General features: G+C 49.9%; 1 protein-coding gene across 1 annotated transcript; it reads left to right on the top strand.

Moving 5' to 3' along the window:
- The first annotated feature begins 1,615 nt into the window (after positions 1 to 1,615).
- On the top strand, positions 1,616 to 22,606 carry LOC138823658 (tyrosine-protein kinase receptor Tie-1). The gene is made up of 23 exons (XM_070017134.1): positions 1,616 to 1,818; positions 5,705 to 6,022; positions 6,110 to 6,220; positions 7,868 to 8,023; positions 8,171 to 8,302; positions 8,459 to 8,599; positions 8,802 to 8,930; positions 9,731 to 9,876; positions 10,094 to 10,238; positions 12,253 to 12,411; positions 12,565 to 12,702; positions 12,902 to 13,198; positions 13,648 to 13,938; positions 14,224 to 14,414; positions 16,650 to 16,860; positions 17,006 to 17,116; positions 17,546 to 17,736; positions 19,016 to 19,129; positions 19,212 to 19,282; positions 20,782 to 20,822; positions 20,906 to 21,002; positions 21,123 to 21,222; positions 22,152 to 22,606. The coding sequence occupies exons 1-23, from the start codon at positions 1,761 to 1,763 to the stop codon at positions 22,221 to 22,223; spliced, it is 3,420 nt and encodes a 1,139-aa protein (XP_069873235.1). The 5' UTR covers positions 1,616 to 1,760; the 3' UTR covers positions 22,224 to 22,606.
- Positions 22,607 to 22,716: the final 110 nt, after the last annotated feature.

Below are 22,716 nucleotides of genomic sequence, written 5' to 3'. Positions count from 1 at the left end.
TTTGAAGCCATCCTGGGCAGAAAAGCTCATGAGATTCTTATCTCCAATTAAAAAAAGAAAGACAGAAAGGAAGGAAGAAAGGAAGAAAGAAAGAAAGAAAGAAAGAAAGAAAGAAAGAAAGAAAGAAAGAAAGAAAGAAAGGAAGGAAGGAAGGAAGGAAGGAAGGAAGGAAGGAAGGAAGGAAGGAAGAAAGAAAGAAAGAAAGAAAGAAAGAAAGAAAGAAAGAAAGAAAGAAAGAACCAAACTAGAGATAAGATTCAAGTAGCAGAGCACCAGCCTTGAACAAAAAAGCCAAGTGAGCCAGGCACTGGTGGCTCACGTCTATAATCCTAGCTACTCGGGAGCCTGAGCAGGAAAGTCTTTGAGACTTTTATATCCAATAAGCTATTCAGAAAAGGCCTGGAATGGTGCTGTGGCTCAAGTAGTAGAGTGCTAGCCTTGAGCAAAAGCAGCCTGGGGACAGTGCCCAGGCTTTGAGTTCAAGCTCCAAGATTGGCACCAAAAAAAAAAAGGTCAAGTCAGAGGCCCTAAGTTCTAAGCCCACAGTAATGGCATGTGTGCACATGCACGTGCACTTGAGCACGTGTGCGCACGCGCGCACACACACACACACACACACACACACACACACACACACACACACAGAGTGGGTATATCTCCCCTACAGACTTCTGCTGCCTTCATATACAGAGGAATAGACACGGATTTGCTGCAAAATAAATCACAACAGACAATGGGCTAGAGCCTTGTCAGCAGCCTCAGCTAAGGGCCATCTACATCACAACTCACTGCTTGCATGCTCCCCTGAGTCTGCTTAATGTGTATCCTTGTGGAACAACCAGCACTAACATACCAACGCCCGAGTCATAAGTTCAAGCCCCAGCATTGACATGACTTCTGTATGTTCTTAAGCTCTTCAGGTCTAAGTTTCCCACATGTAAAGTAAGAGAATTTTGCAAGATGGACTGAAAGGATCTTTGTGAGCCTTGTGTTCCTTTGAGTGTACATTCTCAGATCCAAAAGATCCTTGGAAGAGGTGGAGTTGGAAGGGATGGGGGAGACTGACAAAGAGGTGACATTGATCAGGATGCATTGTATTCATAAAGGGCTTTACTGAGTGGCAATTCAATGGCTTAACTGAGTGGCAATTCCTTTGCACAACTACTTAAAGATAATTTAAAAAAACATATTTTAAAAAAAAGATCCTTAGGATGCATGCGAACTCCTCTCTAAAATCCTATGCAACACTGCCTGTGTCCTGGAAGGCCATGAAAAGTCACATGGGCTGCATTGTGTATCTGTGCTGGGAGGAGGGGGGATTACAGGACAACGTCCTGCCTCCAAACCTCCTCAATAGGCGGAAGCCACTGGCTTCCTCCCTTTCCTGCCTCCTGTGTGCCAGCAAGACTCAGGGCTGAAGGGAGAAGGGATGGGAAACATCCACCCAAACATCTCTAGCGCTGTCCTTGCCATACCTTCTCCTGACCCCCACCTTTCAGGCGGAGAGAAGGCTCCTTTTAGAGCCTTCTAGGCCACACTCACCCCTAGCCTCATGTGAGCTGGACTGGGGGGGCCTAGAGACTGGGAAACAAGACAAACCTTCCCCACCCCACTCCTACCACGCCTCCCATCTAAGCCACCTCATTTCCTTTTCCTCCCCAGCACCAGGGCACACTGATCAGCACAGGCCAAGAACTCAGACCACAGCAACTAAGCCCAGGCCTAGTCGGTTCTGGCTGGCCTGGGTGAGTTTCTGGAGTATGGTCTGGCTGGGCTCCTTTTTCCTGTTGCCTGTTCTCTTCTTGGCCTCTCATGTTGGTAAGTTTTCCCACCCACCTCGTTCCCCTCCACCTTATTTCCAGACTCCAAGGTCTTTATTTGTTCCTCTAAGAAACCCTGTTGTATCATGGAGACAGAGCCTAATAGTAGTTGCCATGAGCTGGGGAGGGGAAATAGGACTTATTGTTTAATGGGTAGAGTTTGTTTAATAAGATGAAAAGAATTAAGGAGATAGACAGTGGTGTTTGCACAATGTAATGAATGTATTTAAAAACACTGAACAATGTGTTTACAAATAGTTAAGATGGTAAAGTCTAGGTTTTGTGTATTTTATCACAGTAAAAAGTAATCAGGAAAAAAAGGATACTGTTATCATCATTGTCATGACTTTGATCAGCCAGAAAGTGCAATCAGGATGCTAGAGCTAGAAATCACTGCAGCCTGGTCCTAGGGCAGGGGTGTGGACAGCCACTGAGCACTGAATCTCAGGGTCAGTGGGAGTAGTCAATGGCCCTGTGACATTTTCAGTGCATACTTACAGGTGTGTTGAGCTCAATTATTCACCGGACAAGATTTATTGAGCACCAAGAATATCCCAATACCTGAGGCCGGCAACCTCTAGACCTGCCGTGATGCTGACCTATGGCTCCTATAGAGTTTAGCCAATATAATGTATGCAGTGTGCTCAGTACAGCATCTGGCTCTTGGCAAAGCTTTCTGAACAAGTGGGCTGGTTTCTTCAGTCTGCTGTCTAGAGAACTAGAACACAGAAGCTGCCTTTGAGTGGTTTGCTATCTAGTGGGGAACACAGGCCCAAGGATGAAGGTTAAACAGAGACAGACAAGGGGAGGGGGCGTGAGGGGAGAGGAGGCAATGAGAAGGAGGAGCCACCTTATTCTGCCTCAGGCAGCAGACAAAAAAATGGAGTTTGGAAAGATTTCATTAAGAGGAGTGGAAGTATGTGAAAGCTAGATCTAAAATAACAGAACATAATAAATTATACAAGTTTCTAGGCATTCACATACAATGAGACCAAAAGAAGATACTCGTAGGAGAAGAACAGAAGGCACAATGCCTATGTGCATCCATAAGAAATAATAGTTATCGAAATGAACTCCAGGAAATGAAAACAAGAGTCTTTTTCTTTTTTGCTACTTTTGTTTTCTTTTCTTTTTGTTCTGTTCATTTATATGTCTCTGGAAGTATTAACGGAAGGCACAGAAATGGAGGGACAGAGGGTTAAAAAAAAATACAGCACTGGTACTCACCAGACACTTTGTTGAAAATGAACTATACAACTTATGGGTGAAGATGGGAGGGAAAAACTGAGAGAGAGTGAAGGAAGGGGTGACACTGTCCAGAAAGAAATGTACTCTTTACCTAACTTATATAACTATAATCCCTCTCTACATCACCTTAATAATAACAATAAAAAGAGGTGTGGAAGCCAAATAATAAATGCACATCTCAGAGTCTTTGAAGTACATAGGAGAAAAGACGCTTGCAGGGAAAGTAGCCAGAGAGATAAGTTGTGAGCACACAAGTGCTCAGGAGCATGCACATTCTCCTGAGAGCAGTGGGGAGCCATATAGGATTATAGTCAAGAGTCACAAGGTGGCTTTTGTTTATTTGTGCTAATCATGGAGCTTAAACTCAAAGTGTGAGCTGCCGCCGCTGCTGCTGCTGCTTCTTTTTATTTATTTTTTTTTTAAAGCTAGCAATCTACCACTTGAGCAACAGCTCTACTTCTGGCTTTTTGGTGATTAATTAAAGATAAGAGTCTCACAAACTTTCCTGCCTGGACTGGCTTGGAACTGGGATCTCCAGATCTCAGCCTCCTGAGTACCTAAGATTATAGGTGCCAGATGACAGCACCTGGCTCACGAAGTGGTTTTGAGTCAGATGGATCACTTTGGAGGATAAGCTGGGAGCGGGGAGGATGTTTGCTGGGATGGTTCAGGTGAGGCTTGAACAAAAATGGGCTTGGGAGATGGGGATGGTGTCGAGGGGTTTTTAGGAAGCATTCTGCAGAATTTTGTAAGTCATCAGGATGCTCAATAGTATGGATTTTAGATTTGGACAACTTGGCTCTGCTAGTTGCTGACTGTATGGCCTTGGGCAAGTTGCTTAACTTCCCTGGTTCTTCCTTTCCTGGCTACAAAAAGGGTCTAATAACACCCACCTTCCAGGATAGTCAAGATGGTAAAATGAGAGAACATCAGTAAAGTGCCCCTTGCATGGTTAATAGTCAATAAAGTTCCATTATTTCACAGTGGCTGTATGACAGGACTCCTTAGTCATGGTCTCGGGTAGCAGGTATTCTCCTGAGTCAAATAACCCAGCAGGTTTGGGAAATACTGTGGAAAATTATTCAGGTGAAAGATTATGCCCAGTACTGACTCAGAGGTGACAGTTAAAGCCCAAAAGTGGAAGAACTTGTTCAAAGAAGCTTGTAGGATCATAATGATCATTCCTTGTAAATAGAAAGAATGTCATCCTTCAATACAGGCCATGAAGACTCAATGGGGAAAAGGTTTTGGTAGGTGGCCGGTAAATGCCAGATTTGTTCATTTATGGCAGGCTTTCAAAGGATAGTAACTAATAAACTATATGGCCTTTAAATTAATTAATGACTGGATAGTTAACAAGCAGGGATAGGAAAGAAGGGGGCCTAGAAGGTGTGAGGTCATGAAGCTAAGGTAGACTAACTAGCCTCTAGTTTCATGGTCTCTGCAGGTGCTTCAGTCACCCAAACTTGAACAGCTCCCTCCCCACCTACCATGGTTTTCATGCCATACCTTTCCCTGTGTCTAGAATGCCCACTTCCCACCTGTAGCCCTCTCCTCTCCCTTCTCTTCACCCATGGTATCCTGCCCAAGTTTCAAAAGCCCTCAAGTTTTGTTTTGTTTTGTTTGGGGTGGGGGGTCCGGTCGTGGGGCTTGAACTCTGGGCCTGGGCGCTGTCCCTCAGCATTTCAGCTCAAGGCTAGTACTTACCACTTGAGCCACTTCCGGCTTTTTTTTTTTTCTGATTATGTGGTGCTGAGGAATCGAACCCAGGGCCTCATGCATGCCAGGCAAGCACTCTACCACTGAGCCACCTTCCCAGCACCCAAAAGCCTTCAAGTTTTATCTTGAAGATACCCCTCCACCTCCTCCTTCCTCAGGCTGGGATAAGTTCCCTCTCTGCTCCCACACAGAGCACCTCTTCAGCTCACAGCATCCATGTCTGTCCCTTCAACTAAGCAGTGAGTTCTGTGTCAGCAAAGACCTAGCCCTACCCATGTCTGCGCCCACCTGGGTCCCAAGTCTCCCCCTGTATCTCTGGACAGGACAGGGCCAGCTTTGTTTCTGCTCCAGGCCCACCTGAAACCTCGACATATCAACTATTTCTCCATTTTTGTAATGACAAGGAGGGGGCATGGAGACACTGTGGTCTCCATGCTTGTTCCAGACTACATCTCCTGATAGGAGCAACTAGAAATGGCTCAGAGGCAAAGTTGGCAGAGCAGTTTTAAAGAGGAGCCTAGCTAAGGGGTCTCACAAGGAGGAAAAGAGATGGGGAGCATAGATCATTCCCTTGGGAAGCTGGACTGTCAAGGGAAGCCATCTGGCAGGAGCCAGAGGTTTATATGGTTTGGGTTTTGTTCCAGGGTAAGGGGCCTCAGGGCACCAGGAAGGGGAGAAAAGAGAGAGAGGAGGAGGGGGGAGAAACAGAGACAGAGACAGAGAGACAGAGGGACAGAGACAGAGACAGAGACAGAGAGACCTAAGGTAGTGAGGTGTCTGGCAGGGAAGGGGTGAAGGCAGGTACCAGGAAAGGGAAAAGAGGCTCCCCCTTCAGAGGGGATCAAGGACCGGAGCAGAGGCTCTAAGGCTAGAGGATTGGCTGAGGCTACCATGGAGTCACCGTTGTCCTCGCCCAGGTGCAGCGGTGGACCTGACACTACTGGCCAACTTGCGCCTCACCGACCCGCAGCGTTTCTTCCTGACCTGTGTGTCCGGGGAGGCGGGAGCGGGGAGGGGCTCGGACGTCTGGGGTCCACCCCTGCTGCTGGAGAAGGACGACCGCATCGTGCGCACCCTCCCGCCGGGACAGCCCCTGCACGTGGTGCGCAACGGCTCCCACCAGGTCACGCTGCGGGGCTTCTCCAAGCCCTCTGACCTGGTGGGCGTCTTCTCCTGCCTGGGCGGGTCCGGGACACGTCGCACGCGGGTCCTCTACGTGCACAACAGCCCCGGGGGTGAGTGCGGCCTGCGGGGGGGCGGGGGGGGGGAGGGTGCCAGGAAGGATGCCCGCCCCCAACACTGACCTCACACTCCACCCACAGCCCACCTGTTCCCAGACAAGGTCACGCACACAGTGAACAAAGGCGACACCGCTGTGCTTTCTGCCCGGGTGCACAGGGAAAAGCAGACGGATGTCATCTGGAAGAACAACGGTGAGAAGGGCATTTGGTTGGGCTGATGGACACTGGTTCTGACCACCCCTGCACTGAATTCTCCTTCAGGGGCTTGAGCTTTGGCCCCATCAGCTTGATGTGTTGTTCCTTTTCTGAAAAAGGGGCCCCTTTTCTTTTCTTTTTGTCAGTGGTGGGGCTTGAACTCAAAGCCTGGGAGTTGTCCCTGTGCTCTCCTGCTCATAGTCTATCACTTGGAGCCACAGCTCTACTTCTGGCTTTCTAGTGGTTAATTGGATCTAAGAACCTCATGGATTTTCCTGCCCAGGCTGGCTTTGAACCGCAATCCTCAGATCTCAGCCTCCTGAATAGCTAGGATTACAGGCATGAGCCACTGGTGCCCAGCTCCTGGGGCCCCTTTTCTGTCCTGAACAAGATCCTTTGGACCTATCAGCTCTAGCGCTGAGTCACCTTCCTACTGTACTAGGAGATGAGGAGCCAATAGTCAGCTACCTCTTAAGTGCTAAAGTGCCCACAATTGCCTCTCCCCTGAGTGTTAGCAGGTTCATGTAGTCCATCTTGGTAGGAACATCCCTCCTGGTGAGAGCAGCAGTCCTTACAAGGACAAAAAGAACCTCTACCAAGGTGTTCAACACAGGCTTGAAAAGTCCAGCTCGTCCAAAGATCTACCCAGCCCTGACTCTTGATGCCCATGGCAGACAGACCTATGGATTACAGTTGTACGTCTGCCCTCCACCTTGACCCTATCTGGCCTTTTGGCCACTGAAATGGAGAGCTCTCAGACCGGTTTACATCTCAGACTCTTGCATCCATGGGCTCCTGAGAAGGAAGTGTTTGTTCCCTGAGCTCCAAAATCCCTGAGCTGGATGTAGCAAGAGACATCATTCTCTAGATTATCAGTGCTGTCCTGAGCAGATACAAGAAGAGGCTGGGGCAGGAACGGAACATTTGGCTAATAGTGTAAGCCCTGAAAGGAGAGCCTGTAGAGGAAAACACTAGACTCAAGGGCATCTACAACTGTGCTCAGAAGTGGGAAGACAAACGAGGCAGGCAAGAAAGGAGGAAAGGCATTCCAGGAAGCCTAACTGACAAGAGCAAAGGCTTGGAGGGTCTGAAAAACCAGGTGTTTCCTGCAGAGACCAAGCAATTCGGGACTGTTAGGCGTCAGGCAAGGTACAGAGAGTATGGGGGCGGGTTTGGGGACTCAACTGGAGAAAAACAACTGCTAAGGAGTTGAGTTTTTGTCCTGAGGGCAGTGGAGTGCTCTGAGAGTCTGGAAGGTGAGGGGTGTTAAGGAATGTTATAGAAGAATCAATCCCATGGGTGGGCAAGTGGAGGTTGTTAGAAAGATCCAACATGGAGGCAGAGTCCATGTACTAAGCAGCTGGAGGCTAAGGCCAAGGTGGTGGAGGCAGTAAGTGTGGGGAGACGTTGGCTTGTTTTACAATATGAGGAAGAAGTAGACTGGCTAGAACTTGGTGATTTACTGTGTGGTTCCCAAAGTATGAAGAAGAGGCTGTTCCCCAGCTTTCTGGCTTGGTTACCAACATCTCATGGTGCTTTATCCCCAGATCTGATCCATGGGGCACATGGATGTGACTTGGGCAGAGGGAGGCCTGTAACCTTGCTGCACTGAGGCCCCTAAACCTTTGTATCCCCCATCCCCAGGATCCTATTTCCATACCCTGGACTGGCATGAAGCCCAGAATGGGAGGTTCTTGCTGCAGCTCCAAAATGTACAGCCACCATCAAGCGGCATCTACAGTGCCACCTACCTGGAAGCCAGCCCCCTAGGCAGTGCCTTCTTTCGGCTCATCGTGCGGGGTCAGGAGCAGAGGTCGTGGGTGGTGTGGGAGGCTATGAGCCCCATGGGTCCTTCTGGTGGGCTCCCAAGGATCCTTGAGCTACCCCAGTCTTCAGTCTATGTGGGAAGGTAGGTAAAAGTCAGCAGCTGAAGTCACTGTCCTCCAGGCTGTGGGGCCAGACGCTGGGGACCAGGGTGTGCCAAGGAATGCCCAGGCTGCCTGCATGGAGGTGTCTGCCATGACCATGATGGGGAGTGTGTGTGTCCCCCCGGATTCACCGGTACCCGCTGTGAGCAGGGTAAGGAGGAGGGCAGCTAGGACCCAGGCAAGAAAGAATGCCCAGCTGGGAGAGTCCTAGAACCAAGGCATTGGTGCTTGGAGGGTGGAGGTGCCTGCTAGGATGGGGACTGTGGTGTTGAACAGGGGCCAGTACACCCACACACCTTCTTTCTAGCCTGCAGAGAGGGCCGTTTTGGGCAGAGCTGCCAGGAGCAATGTGCAGGCACAGCAGGCTGTCGGGGGCTCACTTTCTGCCTCCCAGACCCCTATGGCTGTTCTTGTGGATCTGGCTGGAGAGGAAGCCAGTGCCAGGAAGGTATGGACTCACTCATGGCCTCCATGGCCACTAGGTTGGCCCAAACTCTTCACTCCGACTCTGATTTACACACCAAGCCCTCCACAGTCACCTGACTGATGGTCTCTATACTCAGACTGTTATGCAAACCAGGCCCCATCTGTGCTCTCTTGGCCTCTGGCCCCTAGGCCCTCCCTTCTAACCACATCTCCTCTCTTGCCAGCCTGTGCCCCTGGTTATTTTGGGGCTGATTGCCGCCTTCAGTGCCAGTGTCAGAATGGTGGCACTTGTGACCGTTTCAGTGGCTGTGTTTGCCCCTCTGGGTGGCATGGAGTACACTGTGAGAAGTCAGGTATGAGCATCTGGGTCTCTGAGATCCCTCAAGTCTAGTCAGCCTTTACCAAATATCTCCCTAGCCCTCCTCCTTTCCTTGTTATCTGCCCAATTCTAACCCTCAGGCAGCAAATAGTCTGCCAGGAGTTCTCACCATTCAGCCTCCCGTATCATGGAAGATGGCAGATCAGAGTATAGAGCCAAAGGAAACCCAGAGCAGTGTGAGAATAAGGGAAGGCTTTTGGGAGGACAGAAGAGCTGGGACTGGATGCAGCGGATAAGAGAGAAATGGCCAGGAAAGAATGTGGAGAAAACCCAGGCATTGAGACTCAGGTTTGGGTACCAGGACAGTGAAGTCGAGGCTGAGGGACTGGCCTTTGAATATGTGGCCAAAGGGTTTACACATTCAATATGACAAGAGAGAATGAAAACTGTTGAAGGGACACAAGGTGGTCAGGCTTGTGTTCGAAAGAACCTTTCATGGCTGGGCCAACTACAGGAGCAGGAGTCTGTGGCCAGGGACCAGAAAGGAACAAGCCCTGAACTGCTTTGGCTGTGAGAGTGGTGATAGGCCTGGCTGTGAGTATTAGGGGGATTGTAGGAAGTGTATTGGGAAGGGGTAGGAGGTGGAAGCTGAGGATGATTTGATCTGGGGCTGAGAGCAGTTGCGTTGGACAGAACTTTGCTGGTTTCTAGGCTTAAGTGCCTAGAAGTGTTGAGGCCTCCACTGAGATGCAGGGCAAAGAAGGAGGTGTATTTCAGTGGTCAGGGGTCTGCTTTATGGGAGCACCAGGATGAGTGTCCTTTCTCTCATACCAGACCGGATCCCCCAGATCCTCAACATGGCCTCAGAACTGGAGTTCAACTTAGAGACGATGCCACGGATCAACTGTGCAGCTGCAGGAAACCCCTTCCCAGTACGGGGCAGCATAGAGCTACGGAAGCCAGATGGCACCGTGTTCCTGGTCAGCCCTAATGCCACCAGCTTTACAATTGATTCCTCAGTCCCTAACCCTTCAGAATTTTCTGTAGGCTCTACCTAGTAGCCTGGCCATGGCTCCAATGGGATCTGGTTAGTTAGTAAGATGTCTCTGGGATCCTATCTCAGCAGTAGTCCAGAAAGACATGAGATCTGCCTCATGGCTGTACATTTTCTGTTCCTCTCCCCTTTGTCTTTCTTAGCCTACCAAATCCATTGTGGAGCCAGACAGGACCACAGCTGAGTTCGACGTACCCCGCTTGGCTCTTGGGGACAGCGGGTTGTGGGAATGCCGTGTGTCCACATCTGGTGGCCAAGACAGCCGGCGATTCAAGGTCAATGTCAAAGGTCAGTGATATCTTAAGGTTATTGGAGAATGGAAAGTAGGTACAGTAGGGACTATTTGATGCAGGTCACACCAGGGATCCTCGCCGAAGGTCAAAGACATCTAGGTCACTGTCCAGCACCAGTCAAAGAAAAGAAATCTGGGCTGGGCAGTGTCAAGGCTGGAACATAGCTTGGTCCCATCTGAAAAGGGCATCCCATGATTCAGAAACTGAGGGTATCTCTAGACTTGCCTTGCCTCCTACCTACCCATGTTCCTCCCACCACTGCACACAGTATGCTTTTAACTTTGCCTCTAGCACACTGTTCCATTTCTGAACCACTCCACATGGACATCTGCTTGGCTGTCCAGAACAAGTACATGCACTGGAATCAGCCAGATGAATAAGAAAGGTACTGCCAATGCCCAGGATCGCTCTCTGAATAGAGCACCCCTTCCCTGGATTAGGCATCCTTTTACCTCAGCACCATAATCCCTGGGCAGCTCACACTCCTGACCACCACCAGGCTCTACTTGACCTCTGCCCCTACCACGGCCCCTACCTACCTCTTTCTCACCTGCACACTCTGCTTCTCAGTTCCTCACCATGCCCACCCTACCATCCTGATCCATCACCACCATCCACCTTCAGCTGACTCCCCCCCTCAGCCTTTGCCATCCCAGGCTTCGGGCCCACACCTTCATTTGACTGAGATTTGAATTCTTTCTCTAAAAATTCCTAGCTCCTGAACTGGGCAAGTAGCCCAAGGGATAAGAGTATTTTCCAAGCAAACCTAAGTTTCTGAGTTCATTCACCAGGACAGGGGTGGGTTTGGGTGTATACTCCTAGCCCTGTTACCTGGAGGTAGTTTCTCTTCGTCTTAAAAGAACTCATTGGATAGGGCCTGTTCTGGGACTAAACTGGATGATGCGTTTAAGTAATTAGCACACTATCTGTCTGACACAGGGTTTGTGCTCAGTATATACTGATAGTTATTAGCATTTAAAATGGCATCTACTTCCAAGACGCCAACCCTTGGGACTCCCACCTGTGTTTTGCAATTACCTCTCCTAACCCCAGAGCTGTTTGGTGGGATCTCCATGAAGTTAGGTGGAAATTCTGTGGAAGTCTTGTTCTAAAGTCAGCATGGTTGTTTAGTGGCATATGACTTAGGGGCCCATCTTAAACCCAGCTACCTCCTGTACATCTGATCCTGCATGAACAACATGAACTACAGGTTTCTCAAGATCCAAACTGAACTTCATTTCCCTCACTAAATCTGCACCTGCTCCCAACATATTCATTATTGCCCGACACTCCTTCAGCTTACTACTCTGCATCTTCTGTTCTCCATGCCTATCTGTCTACCTCCTTCCCTGCTGCCTGCCTGCCTTTGTTCCTTCATACCCTCCGTGGAATTTTTTTAGAAGAGGCAAGAAAACAAAAGGCGTTCATACAATAATCTGGAGAGAAAACTGAGGCCAGAATAGAGACAGTGACCATGGTAGAAGGGGGTAGAGTTGATTTGAGGAGTCCAGGTCAGGTGCCCTTAGTTATTCAGTATCTCTGAGCTTCGGTTTTTCCATTTATACCACTGAAGCAGTGAGCCCCATCTAAACACTACCTGTGACAGTTAGAGGTTAAGCTTATGGAACAGCAAGGGCAGAGCAGACAGTTCATCTCTGGCACCTCTCACGGGAGGGGGGTGGGGTTGGAACAAGAGCAAAGAGCACCCAGAATGTCCCCTGCCTTGTATTCCAGACCCTTCTGCATGGACACAGTGCTCTTCCACAACCCCTGTCTGACCATGTCACACTCTCACTTAACATCTTTTGAGAAACCTATGTCCTTATGGCTGTGTCCTATGCTCCCCAAGCTCTACAGGCAAGAGAACTATGTCCTTGGGCCCTAGTCACTTCCAGCATCTGTTGAACTTGGTCTTTTCCCATCTAGTCCAGAGGATCTTCAGATCCAAACCAATACATAGAGATGTCCAAAGCCCAAAGCAGTGAGTCTTACCCTGAGTCTCCTGGCAGTACCCCCAGTGCCTTTGACAGCACCTCGGCTCCTGGCCAAGCAGAGCCGCCAGCTCGTGGTCTCCCCACTGGTCTCATTCTCTGGAGATGGACCCATCTCCTCTGTCCGCCTGCACTACCGGCCCCAGGACAGCATGATGGCCTGGTCTGCCATTGTGGGTGAGTGGGAAGAGTACTAGGGAAGTATAGAGCTTGGAGGAAGTGGGAGGGTAAGGCGAGAATGGAAAGGGAGGGAGGGTGGAATAGGGGGTGGGGCATGGTGGCCTCAGAAAGCAGCTGGGACTAAACATATGTGGCACACTCTACCCACAGTGGACCCCAGTGAGAATGTCACATTAATGAATCTGAGGCCGAAGACAGGATACAGTGTCCGAGTACAGCTAAGCCGGCCAGGGGAAGGAGGAGAGGGGAACTGGGGGCCTCCTACCCTCATGACCACGGATTGTCCTGGTGAGAAGCCAAGAGTCATTCTTCCCTAGCTCCCTCAGGGGCTACTGCCCTGTCCACTCACAGTTGTTACATCCTATCTAGCACAGGAGCTCCTCCCTACCTTATAAGAGCTTTTCCTACCCTGTCCACTGGGAAGCGTTGCCCCATCCAGCCCCAAGAACCCATTTGACAGTTCTGACCCTTGATCTCTTGGCCCCAGAGCCCTCGTTGCAGCCATGGCTGGAGGGCTGGCAGGTGGAGAGCCCTGACCGGCTGCGAGTGAGCTGGTCCTTACCCTCGGTACCCGGGCCACTGGTGGGTGATGGTTTCCTGCTGCGTCTATGGGATGGAGCGCGGGGGCAGGAGCGGCGGGAGAATGTCTCGTCCCCCCAGGCCCGCACTGCCCTCCTGACTGGACTCACACCTGGCACCCACTACCAGCTGGATGTGCGACTCTACCACTGCACCCTCCTGGGCCCTGCCTCACCCCCTGCACACGTGCTCCTGCCCCCCAGTGGTATGCTCAGGGCGAGGTGAAGAGCTGGGGATGAGGATGGGAAACATAAAGACACGGGAGACTCAAGAGACACAGGAGGTTTCGGGAGACTGGGTGGACATGGAGAGAATGTAGGATGTATCTCAGGTGTCAGACAGGACATGGAACCTAAGGAGGATGACTCCATCACCAGAGCATATAGGATGGGAAGGTCATGGTTTATGTGAGCCTGAGTAATGGGGAGGGGCTTGATGGAGTTTGGGGAAACAGAGAGAGAAACAGAGATACCAGAATTAGAGGAACAAGCAGCATGAGGCTGAATGTGGCCTAGGAATAAAGATTAATCCATCCAAGATTGGGAGGATGGAGGAAGGTGCCAATGAGGTTCCCATTCTGGGGTTCCCAGGGCAGGGGGCATAGCTACATAGCTGGTCCAGTCTGGCTCTGCCTTCTCACTCCCCTCTCCCTAGGATCTCCAGTCCCCCGGCACCTCCAGGCCCAGGCCCTCTCTGACTCTGAGATCCAGCTGACATGGCAGCGACCAGAGGCCCTCTCTGGGCCTATATCCAAATATATTGTGGAGGTTCAAGTGGCCGGAGGCTCAGGAGACCCACAGTGGATGGATGTGGACAGGCCCGAAGAGACAAGTACCATTGTCCGAGGCCTCAATGCCAGCACACGCTACTTGTTCCGTGTGCGAGCCAGCGTGCAGGGTCTCGGAGATTGGAGCAACACAGTAGAAGAGGCCACCCTGGGCAATGGTGAGAGGAAAGTGTCCAAAGGACTCCCGGGCTCTGGAACTGGTTGAGTTCCACCTCACCCCCCCCCCCCATCTTAGAGCTAAGCTATGACATCCCAGGCCCCAACCAACAAGTGACATAAGCTCTGAGCTAGCTGGAACAATCATACAGCTCCCCATGGCCTCTTATACAGATTACCTCCCCATGTTCTAGTGCTGGGATCTTTCATCTTTTCACCCATTTTCCTCTGTGGGTGGCCTTACGATTCCTCAACATAGGCATCCCCCAATGTTCCTCTGTGTCCAGGTCTACAGAGTGAGGGCCCAGTCCAAGAGAGCCGGGCAGCTGAAGAGGGCCTAGATCAGCAGCTGATCCTGGCTGTAGTAGGCTCCATCTCTGCCACCTGCCTCACCATCCTGGCTGCTCTACTAGCCCTGGTGTGTATCCGTAGAACCTGCCTACATCGGAGGCGTACCTTCACCTACCAGTCAGGATCAGTGAGTGTCCTTGGCTTTGCCCTTTTGTGTGTGTGTGTGTGTGTGTGTGTGTGTGTGTGTGTGTGTGTGTGTGTGTGTGTGTGTGTGTGTGTGCGCGCGTATGTGTGTGTGCGTGTGTGTTTCTGCCCATACATATGCAGATACTTGTACACAATACATTAACATAGGTGTTAATGTTACACATGTAAGATTGCACTCAACAGTGCAAAATACCATTTTCTTTCTTCTTGTAGAACTGAACTCAGCTCGAGCCCATTTGCATTTTAGTGGTGAAATATTTAACATTTCCAGCTCAAGAGAACTCAGTTTTGTCTGTATTGTAACCTTGGCCAACTTCAGGCTTGGAGGTGGTTAATTTGAGATTCTCCTCCCAGTCTTGAACTTTCCCGTGGGAGTGCTGCCAGCCTAGATGGCATGGTAATATCCTAGAGAGGCAACTGGGTCTATTCTTACAGGCCCTCCCCGCTTGGGAACCAGCCTCTTGTCCCCACACATCTGGGCCTGAATTGTTCTCCTGCCAACAGGACATTCAGGCTGTGGACTCTTATCCTAGCCTCCATTCTCCCAAATCCCAAAGCCCTCTGTAGAAACTGCCCTGTGCTTGCCTGTACTCTGCAGAGGGCAGCAGTAGAGGGCTGTGACCCCAAATAATATAGCTGGCTTTGCCCCTCTAGCATTGCCTCAGTCTTCACACATGAGAAGCAAAGTATGTGTCTTTTCTTCCAGGATTCCCCGCTAACCTGCCTGAGTTTTCTGTCTTCCTGTAGGTCAATCCTCTGGCCAGATATTTATGTGAGGTGAAGGAGGGGGGCTGGCATCTCTCAATATCACCTCATCATACTGGGCTTGTCTCTTTTAAACAAGTCCCACTATTGTCATTGGGATCTGAACTCTATCCTTGACCCCACAGGTCTAGTTCTTGATATCTGGAGCCAAGCTTTAACATTTAAAAGAAAACAAACAAATAAAAAACAACAACCCTCTTCTCTCTTAAGGGTTGATTCTTATGATAGAAAGCCCAGTGTCCAAGGCCAGTGACTCTGCCATGCCTTTAAAAAATCCATCCAGAGTTTCAATTGGCTTCTTTGTTCAGACGATGTTGTCCCTGCTTCTGAGGTCAGCACACACAGAAAGCCATCACTGCCAGGGGGCCAAGGGGGAGGGTAACTGGGACAAACATTGAGGAAAGGCAGTGAGAAAGCAGCCTTTAATGCACATATGATCCTAACATATCAAGATGCATCCCTGTTACATGTGCTTGCATACAGCAATGTGTGGATATGAATGTGTGTGCATGTGTACCAGTGTGGGTACTCCATGCATAATAAATGTGTCCTTGTGCATCCTCAGGGTGCTCGTAGATATGCATGTGTAGGTCTGTATGCATGCATCTGTGTATGGTGAGGCCACAGAACATGCTGGTCCATTCTGATGTGTGCCTTCAACCATCCATGTTTTGTGTACATCCATGTGACCTATGTCCCCAGCTTTGCCCATCAAACTGGGGTTTATTTCATCCCACCACAAGGTTTGTGGTGATCCTCCTTCTAGTTCTCATATTGCAGCTCCTTGGTCCTGTTCAGTGATCCCCTGTCCTGCCATCAACCTGGCCCAGACAGACCTCTAACTTCATACATGGAATGTCCATTCTTCTTTGTTAGGATCCCACTTTCTTCAGGTCCTGACTTTAGAGCTATGGCTAGATGCCAAGTGGGTGAGCAAGAGTAATCTCTGCTTCTACTACTGTGGGGAAGAAAACTCTAACACTGGCTCTGAGTAGCCAAGGGCTTAGTATGTAGGAGATGCTCACTAAATGTACCCAAAGCTGTCACCTCTCCTGATTGGGATTTTAAAAAAAGCCTACTTGTAGGATCAGCACAATAATGGGAAGCTCACTACTTTCCAGTACAACTCACTCTAGTTCTTTTCTGTTTTAAATGTCAAAATGCCATCTTTCTTTCTATTGACTCACCTGGCAGCATTCTAATGACTTCCCCATAAGTCCTGGTTCTACCTTCTGGAGCTCCATAGTCTAAACCTCCAGCTTGTGACCTCGGCATTTCTCTTTTGGGATACCTCTTCAGCCAACCACCCTCCTGTGGCTCTCTTACCTCTGATTCTGTGTCAGTTTAAGTCTCTGTCCCAAGCTGAGCTCCAGGGTGCCCTCTGTCCATTTTTCCTTGTATTCCTGTCCTTGTGTTTCTTGTGTCTTCCCATTTGTCTTATCCCATGAAGGGAGAAGAGACCATTCTGCAGTTCAGCTCAGGGACCTTGACCCTGACCCGACGGCCAAAACCTCAGCCAGAGCCCCTCAGTTACCCTGTGCTTGAGTGGGAAGATATTACCTTTGAGGATCTCATTGGGGAGGGGAACTTCGGGCAAGTCATTCGGGCCATGATCAAGAAGGATGGTCTCAAGATGAATGCAGCCATCAAAATGCTCAAAGGTGCCTTAACCCCAGCCTGACCCTCTATCCCTCAAAGATCCCAAACCCACCTTGTTTCTACCAGCAATTGCCTCTAGGCCTCAACAGCCCATGATCTTTCTCCCCATTTATTTGTGGCAAAAGTGACACTGGACTCTTTACACAGAGTATGCATCAGAAAATGACCATCGGGACTTTGCAGGAGAACTAGAAGTTCTGTGCAAATTGGGGCATCATCCTAACATCATCAATCTCTTGGGGGCCTGTGAGAACCGAGGTGAGCCCTCCACTCATCACCTACCCCTTTCTTCTTTTTTTTTTTTGGGGGGGGTCCAGTCGTGGGGCCTGAACTCTGGGCCTGGGCGCTGTCCCTCAGCTCTTCAGCTCAAGGCTAGCACTCTACCACTTGAGCCACAGCGCCACTTCTGGCATTTTTTCTTTTTGCTTATGTGGTGCTGAGGAATCAAACCCAGGGCCTCAGGCATGCAAGGCCAGCACTCTACCACTGAGCCACCTTCCCAGCCCTACCCCTTTCTTCTAAAGCCCCACCATTGGCCATTACCTCTATATCAGTGGCTTGCAAAGAGCTGTTCAACCACATATCACTCCATTCTGCTGCATGCTTCACATTCCCCATCTCTTACCATCAGGTACTGCTCACACGGTCTGTTTCTGAATCACCACCCTCTATCTCCTCACTTTCCAGGCTACTTGTACATTGCTATCGAATATGCCCCCTATGGGAACCTGCTAGATTTTCTTCGGAAGAGCCGGGTACTGGAGACTGATCCAGCTTTTGCCCGAGAGCATGGCACAGCATCCACCCTTAGCTCCAGGCAGCTGCTGCGCTTTGCCAGTGATGCTGCCAATGGCATGCAGTACCTGAGTGAGAAGCAGGTGTGTGTGAGTGTGGGGGGGGCAGAGCCTGAACCAACCTCAAGAGGCAAAATGAGTGGCTCTTCCTGGGTAGGAGGGCTGAGGAACAATGAAAAGGACATGACTTTGGACTCTAGACCACTGAAGGGCCATGGTGAGGGAGCAGCGAATGAGAGGCAGGCTGGAGAAGGTACAGCCCCTGAAGTACCTGAGGGAAAGTCTGCTCTGTTGGAATGGATGACTGTGGATGAGAGGCCAGGAGAAAAGCCTGGGCAGGAAAAAACAGTCTAGGAGCTATCATCCCAAGATGCAACTCCAGTGGGGAGTGAAGGGTAAAAGGAAAGAGGTGGGGGGACTGCTGCCAGAAGGGAATTTGAGACTGAGGAAAGTGAGCCAGGCACTGGTGGCTCACACCTATAGAGGCCACTCAGGAGGCTGAGATCTGGGGATCACTGTTCCACACCAGGCCGTGAGCCTGGGCAGGGAAATCGATGAGACTTTTATCTCCAATTAACCACCAGAAAACCAGAAGTAGAGCTGTGGCTCAAAGTGGTAGAGCACCAGCCTTGAGCAAAAAGGATCAGGGGCTGGGCACCAGTAGCTCACGCCTAGCTACTCAGGAGGCTGAGATCTTAGGGTCACAGTTCAAAGCCAGTCCGGGCAGGAAAGTCTGTGAGACTCTTATCTCCAATAAACCATTAGAAAACTGGAAGTGGCGCTGTGGCTCAAGTGGTTGAGCGCTCACCTTGAGCTGAAGAGTGCAGGGACAGCACCCAAGCCCAGAGTTCAAGGCCCTGAGTTCAAACGTTCAAACCCCATGACTGACAGACAGAGGTGGGGGTGGGGGGGAAGGCATCTCACAGAGTTAAATTTTGAGGGCCTTTGAAAGTTAGGAGCCAGAGCCAGTACAGGAGGAGAGGCTGATAGAGAAGACTCTTGGAGGATGGCGGAAGGCCACGAGGGAGGGCTCTCCAGAAAGGCTCAAAGGGGGCCATCATCAATGGGGAGATGGTGAGAGAAAGGAAGTAGGAAACATGGCAAGAAGAGAAAATGTGCTGTAGTCATTATGGTCCTAAGCAGAGGGATACAACCTGCACATGGCCAAGGAGACAGGTCACAGGAAGAAGGGAACATGCTAGCACTGACCTTTCCTAGACAGGTCAGCTTATCCAAGATTGAGACCTATGTGGACAGGAAGAAAGGCACCTCAGATATCCGCACACAAACCCCACTGTACTCAAGACTGATGATCTTGAATTCCCTCACTCCTCCCTTCCCTGATTTCGGACTTTACCTGCAGTTCATCCACAGAGACCTGGCTGCCCGCAATGTGCTAGTTGGAGAGAATCTGGCTTCCAAGATCGCGGACTTTGGCCTTTCTCGGGGGGAGGAGGTGTATGTGAAGAAGACTATGGCAAGTTTCATTCAACCCTCCCCCTCCGAGCCCCTGCCTAGACCCTTTCTCTACACCTGACCCCAGACTCATTCTCTCCCAGGGCCGTCTCCCTGTGCGCTGGATGGCCATAGAGTCTCTGAACTACAGTGTCTACACCACCAAGAGTGACGTGTGAGTGTGGGGGTGGGAAGGGGCAGGAAGCCTTGGCCTTCCAACATCACTTGGGCATAAAATAGACAAAAGTGAGTAGTCTAAGGCATGATTGGGGCTGTTGGGTGTGGTCCAGATGTGACATAGATGCATGTTGAGTATACCTTGGTAGAGTCCAGCACCTTAGACACTGGGTGGGGACCATCTAGAAGGAAGTTTTATCGGGGAAGGTGTTTTTTTTGTTTGTTTTTTTTTTAATTTTTTTATTGTAAAGATACTATACAGAGGGTTACAGTTACATGAGTGAGGTAATGAGTACACTTCCTCTTGAACATTGTTACCCCCTCCATTGCTTTCCCCTACCATCCCCTCCCTCCCAAGGGGAAGGTGTTTTTGAGGCAGGGACAGTTTAGGATTTTGTTTCTGTGCGAGATTGAGGCGATGCAATGGGTAGTCCCTTGGATAGCTGGAGAGAACACTCAAGAAGTATGTTAACCTTCTCCCACAGGGCAAACTCATGATTTCCTGAGCATATTACCAGCTTATGATCCAACTTTTTCTGGGCTCCCTATATCAGATAGCTATCTTGGCACGCTCCTCCTCTGACTCAAGAATGTCCATCTCAGTCTAACGCTTGACCTGCCCAACTTTTTAGATTTGTCTCCTGCTCTACTCAAGCCCTGAACCCTTTCACCTGGCCTGCCCTGCCCTGTTTGTTGTCCATCATACTGAATGCCCCCTTGATCATCATGTGCCTACTTTCTGCTATGCCTCAAGACCTCTTAGATTCCCTCCCCTTACTAGAACTCCTTGCCTTGGCCTTGGCCTTGACATATACCTACATGGAGTTCTTTACTCTGTGAGATGTAGGTAAGAACAAGAGTTTTGGAGACCGACTGACTGGGTTTGAATATCTGCTCTGCTGCTTGTCAGCTGTGTGATCTTGGGCAAGCTAGCTAATCTCTTGGTGCTTCTGTGTCTTATGGAGTAATAAGGGATAAGTTTACTGGTAGAGTGCTTGCCTAGCATGCATGAAGCCCTGGGTTCAATTCCTCAGTACCACATGAACAGAAAAAGCCTGAGTGGTGCTGTGGCTCAAGTGGTAGAGTGCTAGCCTTGAGCAAAAGGGTTCAGGGACAGCATCTAGGCCCTGAGTTCAAATATTCAAAGAGAGACTTAGGGACAGTGCCCAGGCCCTGAGTTCAAGCTCCAGGATTGGCAAAAAAAATGGGGTACTAATAGAGCCTTTATTATAGAGTTGGTTTGAGAGTTAAATGAACATATGCACTCAGTGCATGGACTATAGTAAATATTCAATAAAAATGCAATTCTGTTGAACCCAAGGTCAGAGGTTATGAAGGAGTATTAATGGAGTATAGATGGCAGCTGGTCAAGGCCAGGTGCTTGCAGAGTAGACACATGCAGGGTCTGGAACGGGGCTGCACATCCTGGGTAGATACAGACTAAACTACTGGGCCCCAGGTCCTGGAAGGCAATCAAGTCTATCCTTCTCATTTCAGCTGGTCCTTTGGAGTCCTCCTCTGGGAGATAGTGAGCCTTGGTGAGTCCACACCCAGTTTCCCAGAGCACCCCACCTTACCCACGGGGTTCCCCTAGACTGAAGAAGCCTTATTTCTCCTGCAGGAGGTACCCCCTACTGTGGCATGACCTGTGCTGAGCTCTATGAAAAGCTGCCCCAGGGCTACCGCATGGAGCAGCCTCGAAACTGTGACGATGAAGTGTGAGCCACTCACCCTTGAGCTCTAGGACCTCATGTCTGTGATGAGTGACCTTGATTTTGAGCCCTGTGCCCCCACCTGGTGACAGTGGCCTGACCCTCCCTCCCAACACCTGTCTGTAGGTACGAGCTGATGCGCCAGTGCTGGCGGGACCGTCCCTATGAGCGCCCTCCATTCGCTCAGATTGCACTGCAGTTGGGCCGCATGCTGGAAGCTAGAAAGGTGAGGGGCTGGGCAAGATGGCGGTGGAGGCTCACCAAGCTCACAGGAGTGCAGGGCCACTGAGTCCCGGTCCCCACCACACTGCTCACCCAAACTCCCTCAGCTGAAGCTGTCATCACAGCTGGACTAGGCCCAAAACTCAGCCCCCTTACAGGCCTTGCTGGGTTAGACACTAGGCCCTTCTACAGCCTTCCAGGATTGTCAGTGTTTAACCACAGCATCAACCCTTTCTCCCACCCCACAGTCCCAAACTACTTGCCTGTCCTCCTCTGCTGAGGCCATCAGGACATCGTTATCTGGTATCATTCTCCTTAGCTGGCACAGAGCCAGAGAAGAAGGCATGAATGGCCCACTCACCAAGGATGGATGGGTGAATAAATGAGACAGGAAAGGCTCAAATGTGAAGGAGGGAAGTTAGCAAGTAGATAAGATAATCATATGAATAAGTGTACAACTTAATAATGGAATCTAATAACCAATCACGTGACTAAATGACTAAGCAAGTAAATATATGGAGAAATACATCAAAATGAGTAAAGATGAAAATACTTCTTCATATGATGAGAGTCATATTCATCTTAATTAATATTCATCTTAAGTAATACTCATGATGAATTCATGATCAGTCATATAAATGATAGAATTGTCAACACTAGCCATAGAATTGATGGCTACATGAATGAATGAGTAAACAAATGAGCAAATAATTGATGGGATGAGTACATAGAAAGGCCTCATCTAACACTTGTGTCTAGGACCTCTCATCTGAGATTCCCAGCTATGGTCTGATGCCCTCACTGCTCTGGGCTGGTATGGACTACCCTTGATCATGGGGCCAACTTGAATCTGTTCAAATCAGTACCAACTACATGAAAGTTAAGGAGTTTGAGTCCAGAAATGGCTCATACTAAAACTTGCTTTGTCCCCAGGCCTATGTGAACATGTCGCTATTTGAAAACTTCACTTATGCGGGCATTGATGCCACAGCTGAAGAGGCCTGAACACCCCTGCCTCTCGCCAGAACCTCGCTCTGCTGGCCGGAGCAAACTACTCTCCAGCCTGTGTCTTCTGACCCTTCTAGACTTGGACCTGAGCTGCCTCAAATAATCATTTTAATTTAAGGGGGGAGGAGAGGAGATCCAGGAAGGGGGCAGCTGAGGAGAATAGGGTTCCCCCACCCTTTGCAGCTGCTCTTATAGCTACCCTTCATGCCCTTCTTTCCCATTAAGCTGCTCCATATATGTGCTGCCCATTCTGCTGATCCCTAAGCCCCTACTTCAACTCCTTTGCCTAAGCCAGCCCACATTCCACTAACATGTCTGGTTCAGTTATTCCTCCCTCACTGCCTTGTACTCAGAAAAAATAAACGCTCTGAGAAGCTGCAGCCAATGTCTACCTTTGACTGATGGTCAGTGAGGGGAAGGAGCTAAACACAAGAGAAACTGGATTTCACAGGAAAAGAAGTGCTGTCCCTGGACACACTGTCTGGGACCC

This window comes from Dipodomys merriami, unplaced genomic scaffold (assembly GCF_024711535.1).
Source record: "Dipodomys merriami isolate MVZ:Mamm:240054 unplaced genomic scaffold, mDipMer1.0.p SCAF_121, whole genome shotgun sequence".
Taxonomy (NCBI): Eukaryota; Metazoa; Chordata; class Mammalia; order Rodentia; family Heteromyidae; genus Dipodomys; species Dipodomys merriami.
Note: the sequence above shows the minus strand (reverse complement) of the source record. Positions and strands in the feature narration are given on the sequence as shown.

Excerpts from the sequence above, each read along its gene's own strand:
- LOC138823658 (XM_070017134.1), top strand. The coding sequence starts at position 1,761 with ATGGTCTGGCTGGGCTCCTTTTTCCTGTTGCCTGTTCTCTTCTTGGCC. Across the intron at positions 12,703-12,901 it reads CATGACCACGGATTGTCCTG|AGCCCTCGTTGCAGCCATGG; the intron begins GTGAGAAGCCAA and ends TCTTGGCCCCAG. Across the intron at positions 17,737-19,015 it reads AGTACCTGAGTGAGAAGCAG|TTCATCCACAGAGACCTGGC; the intron begins GTGTGTGTGAGT and ends CTTTACCTGCAG.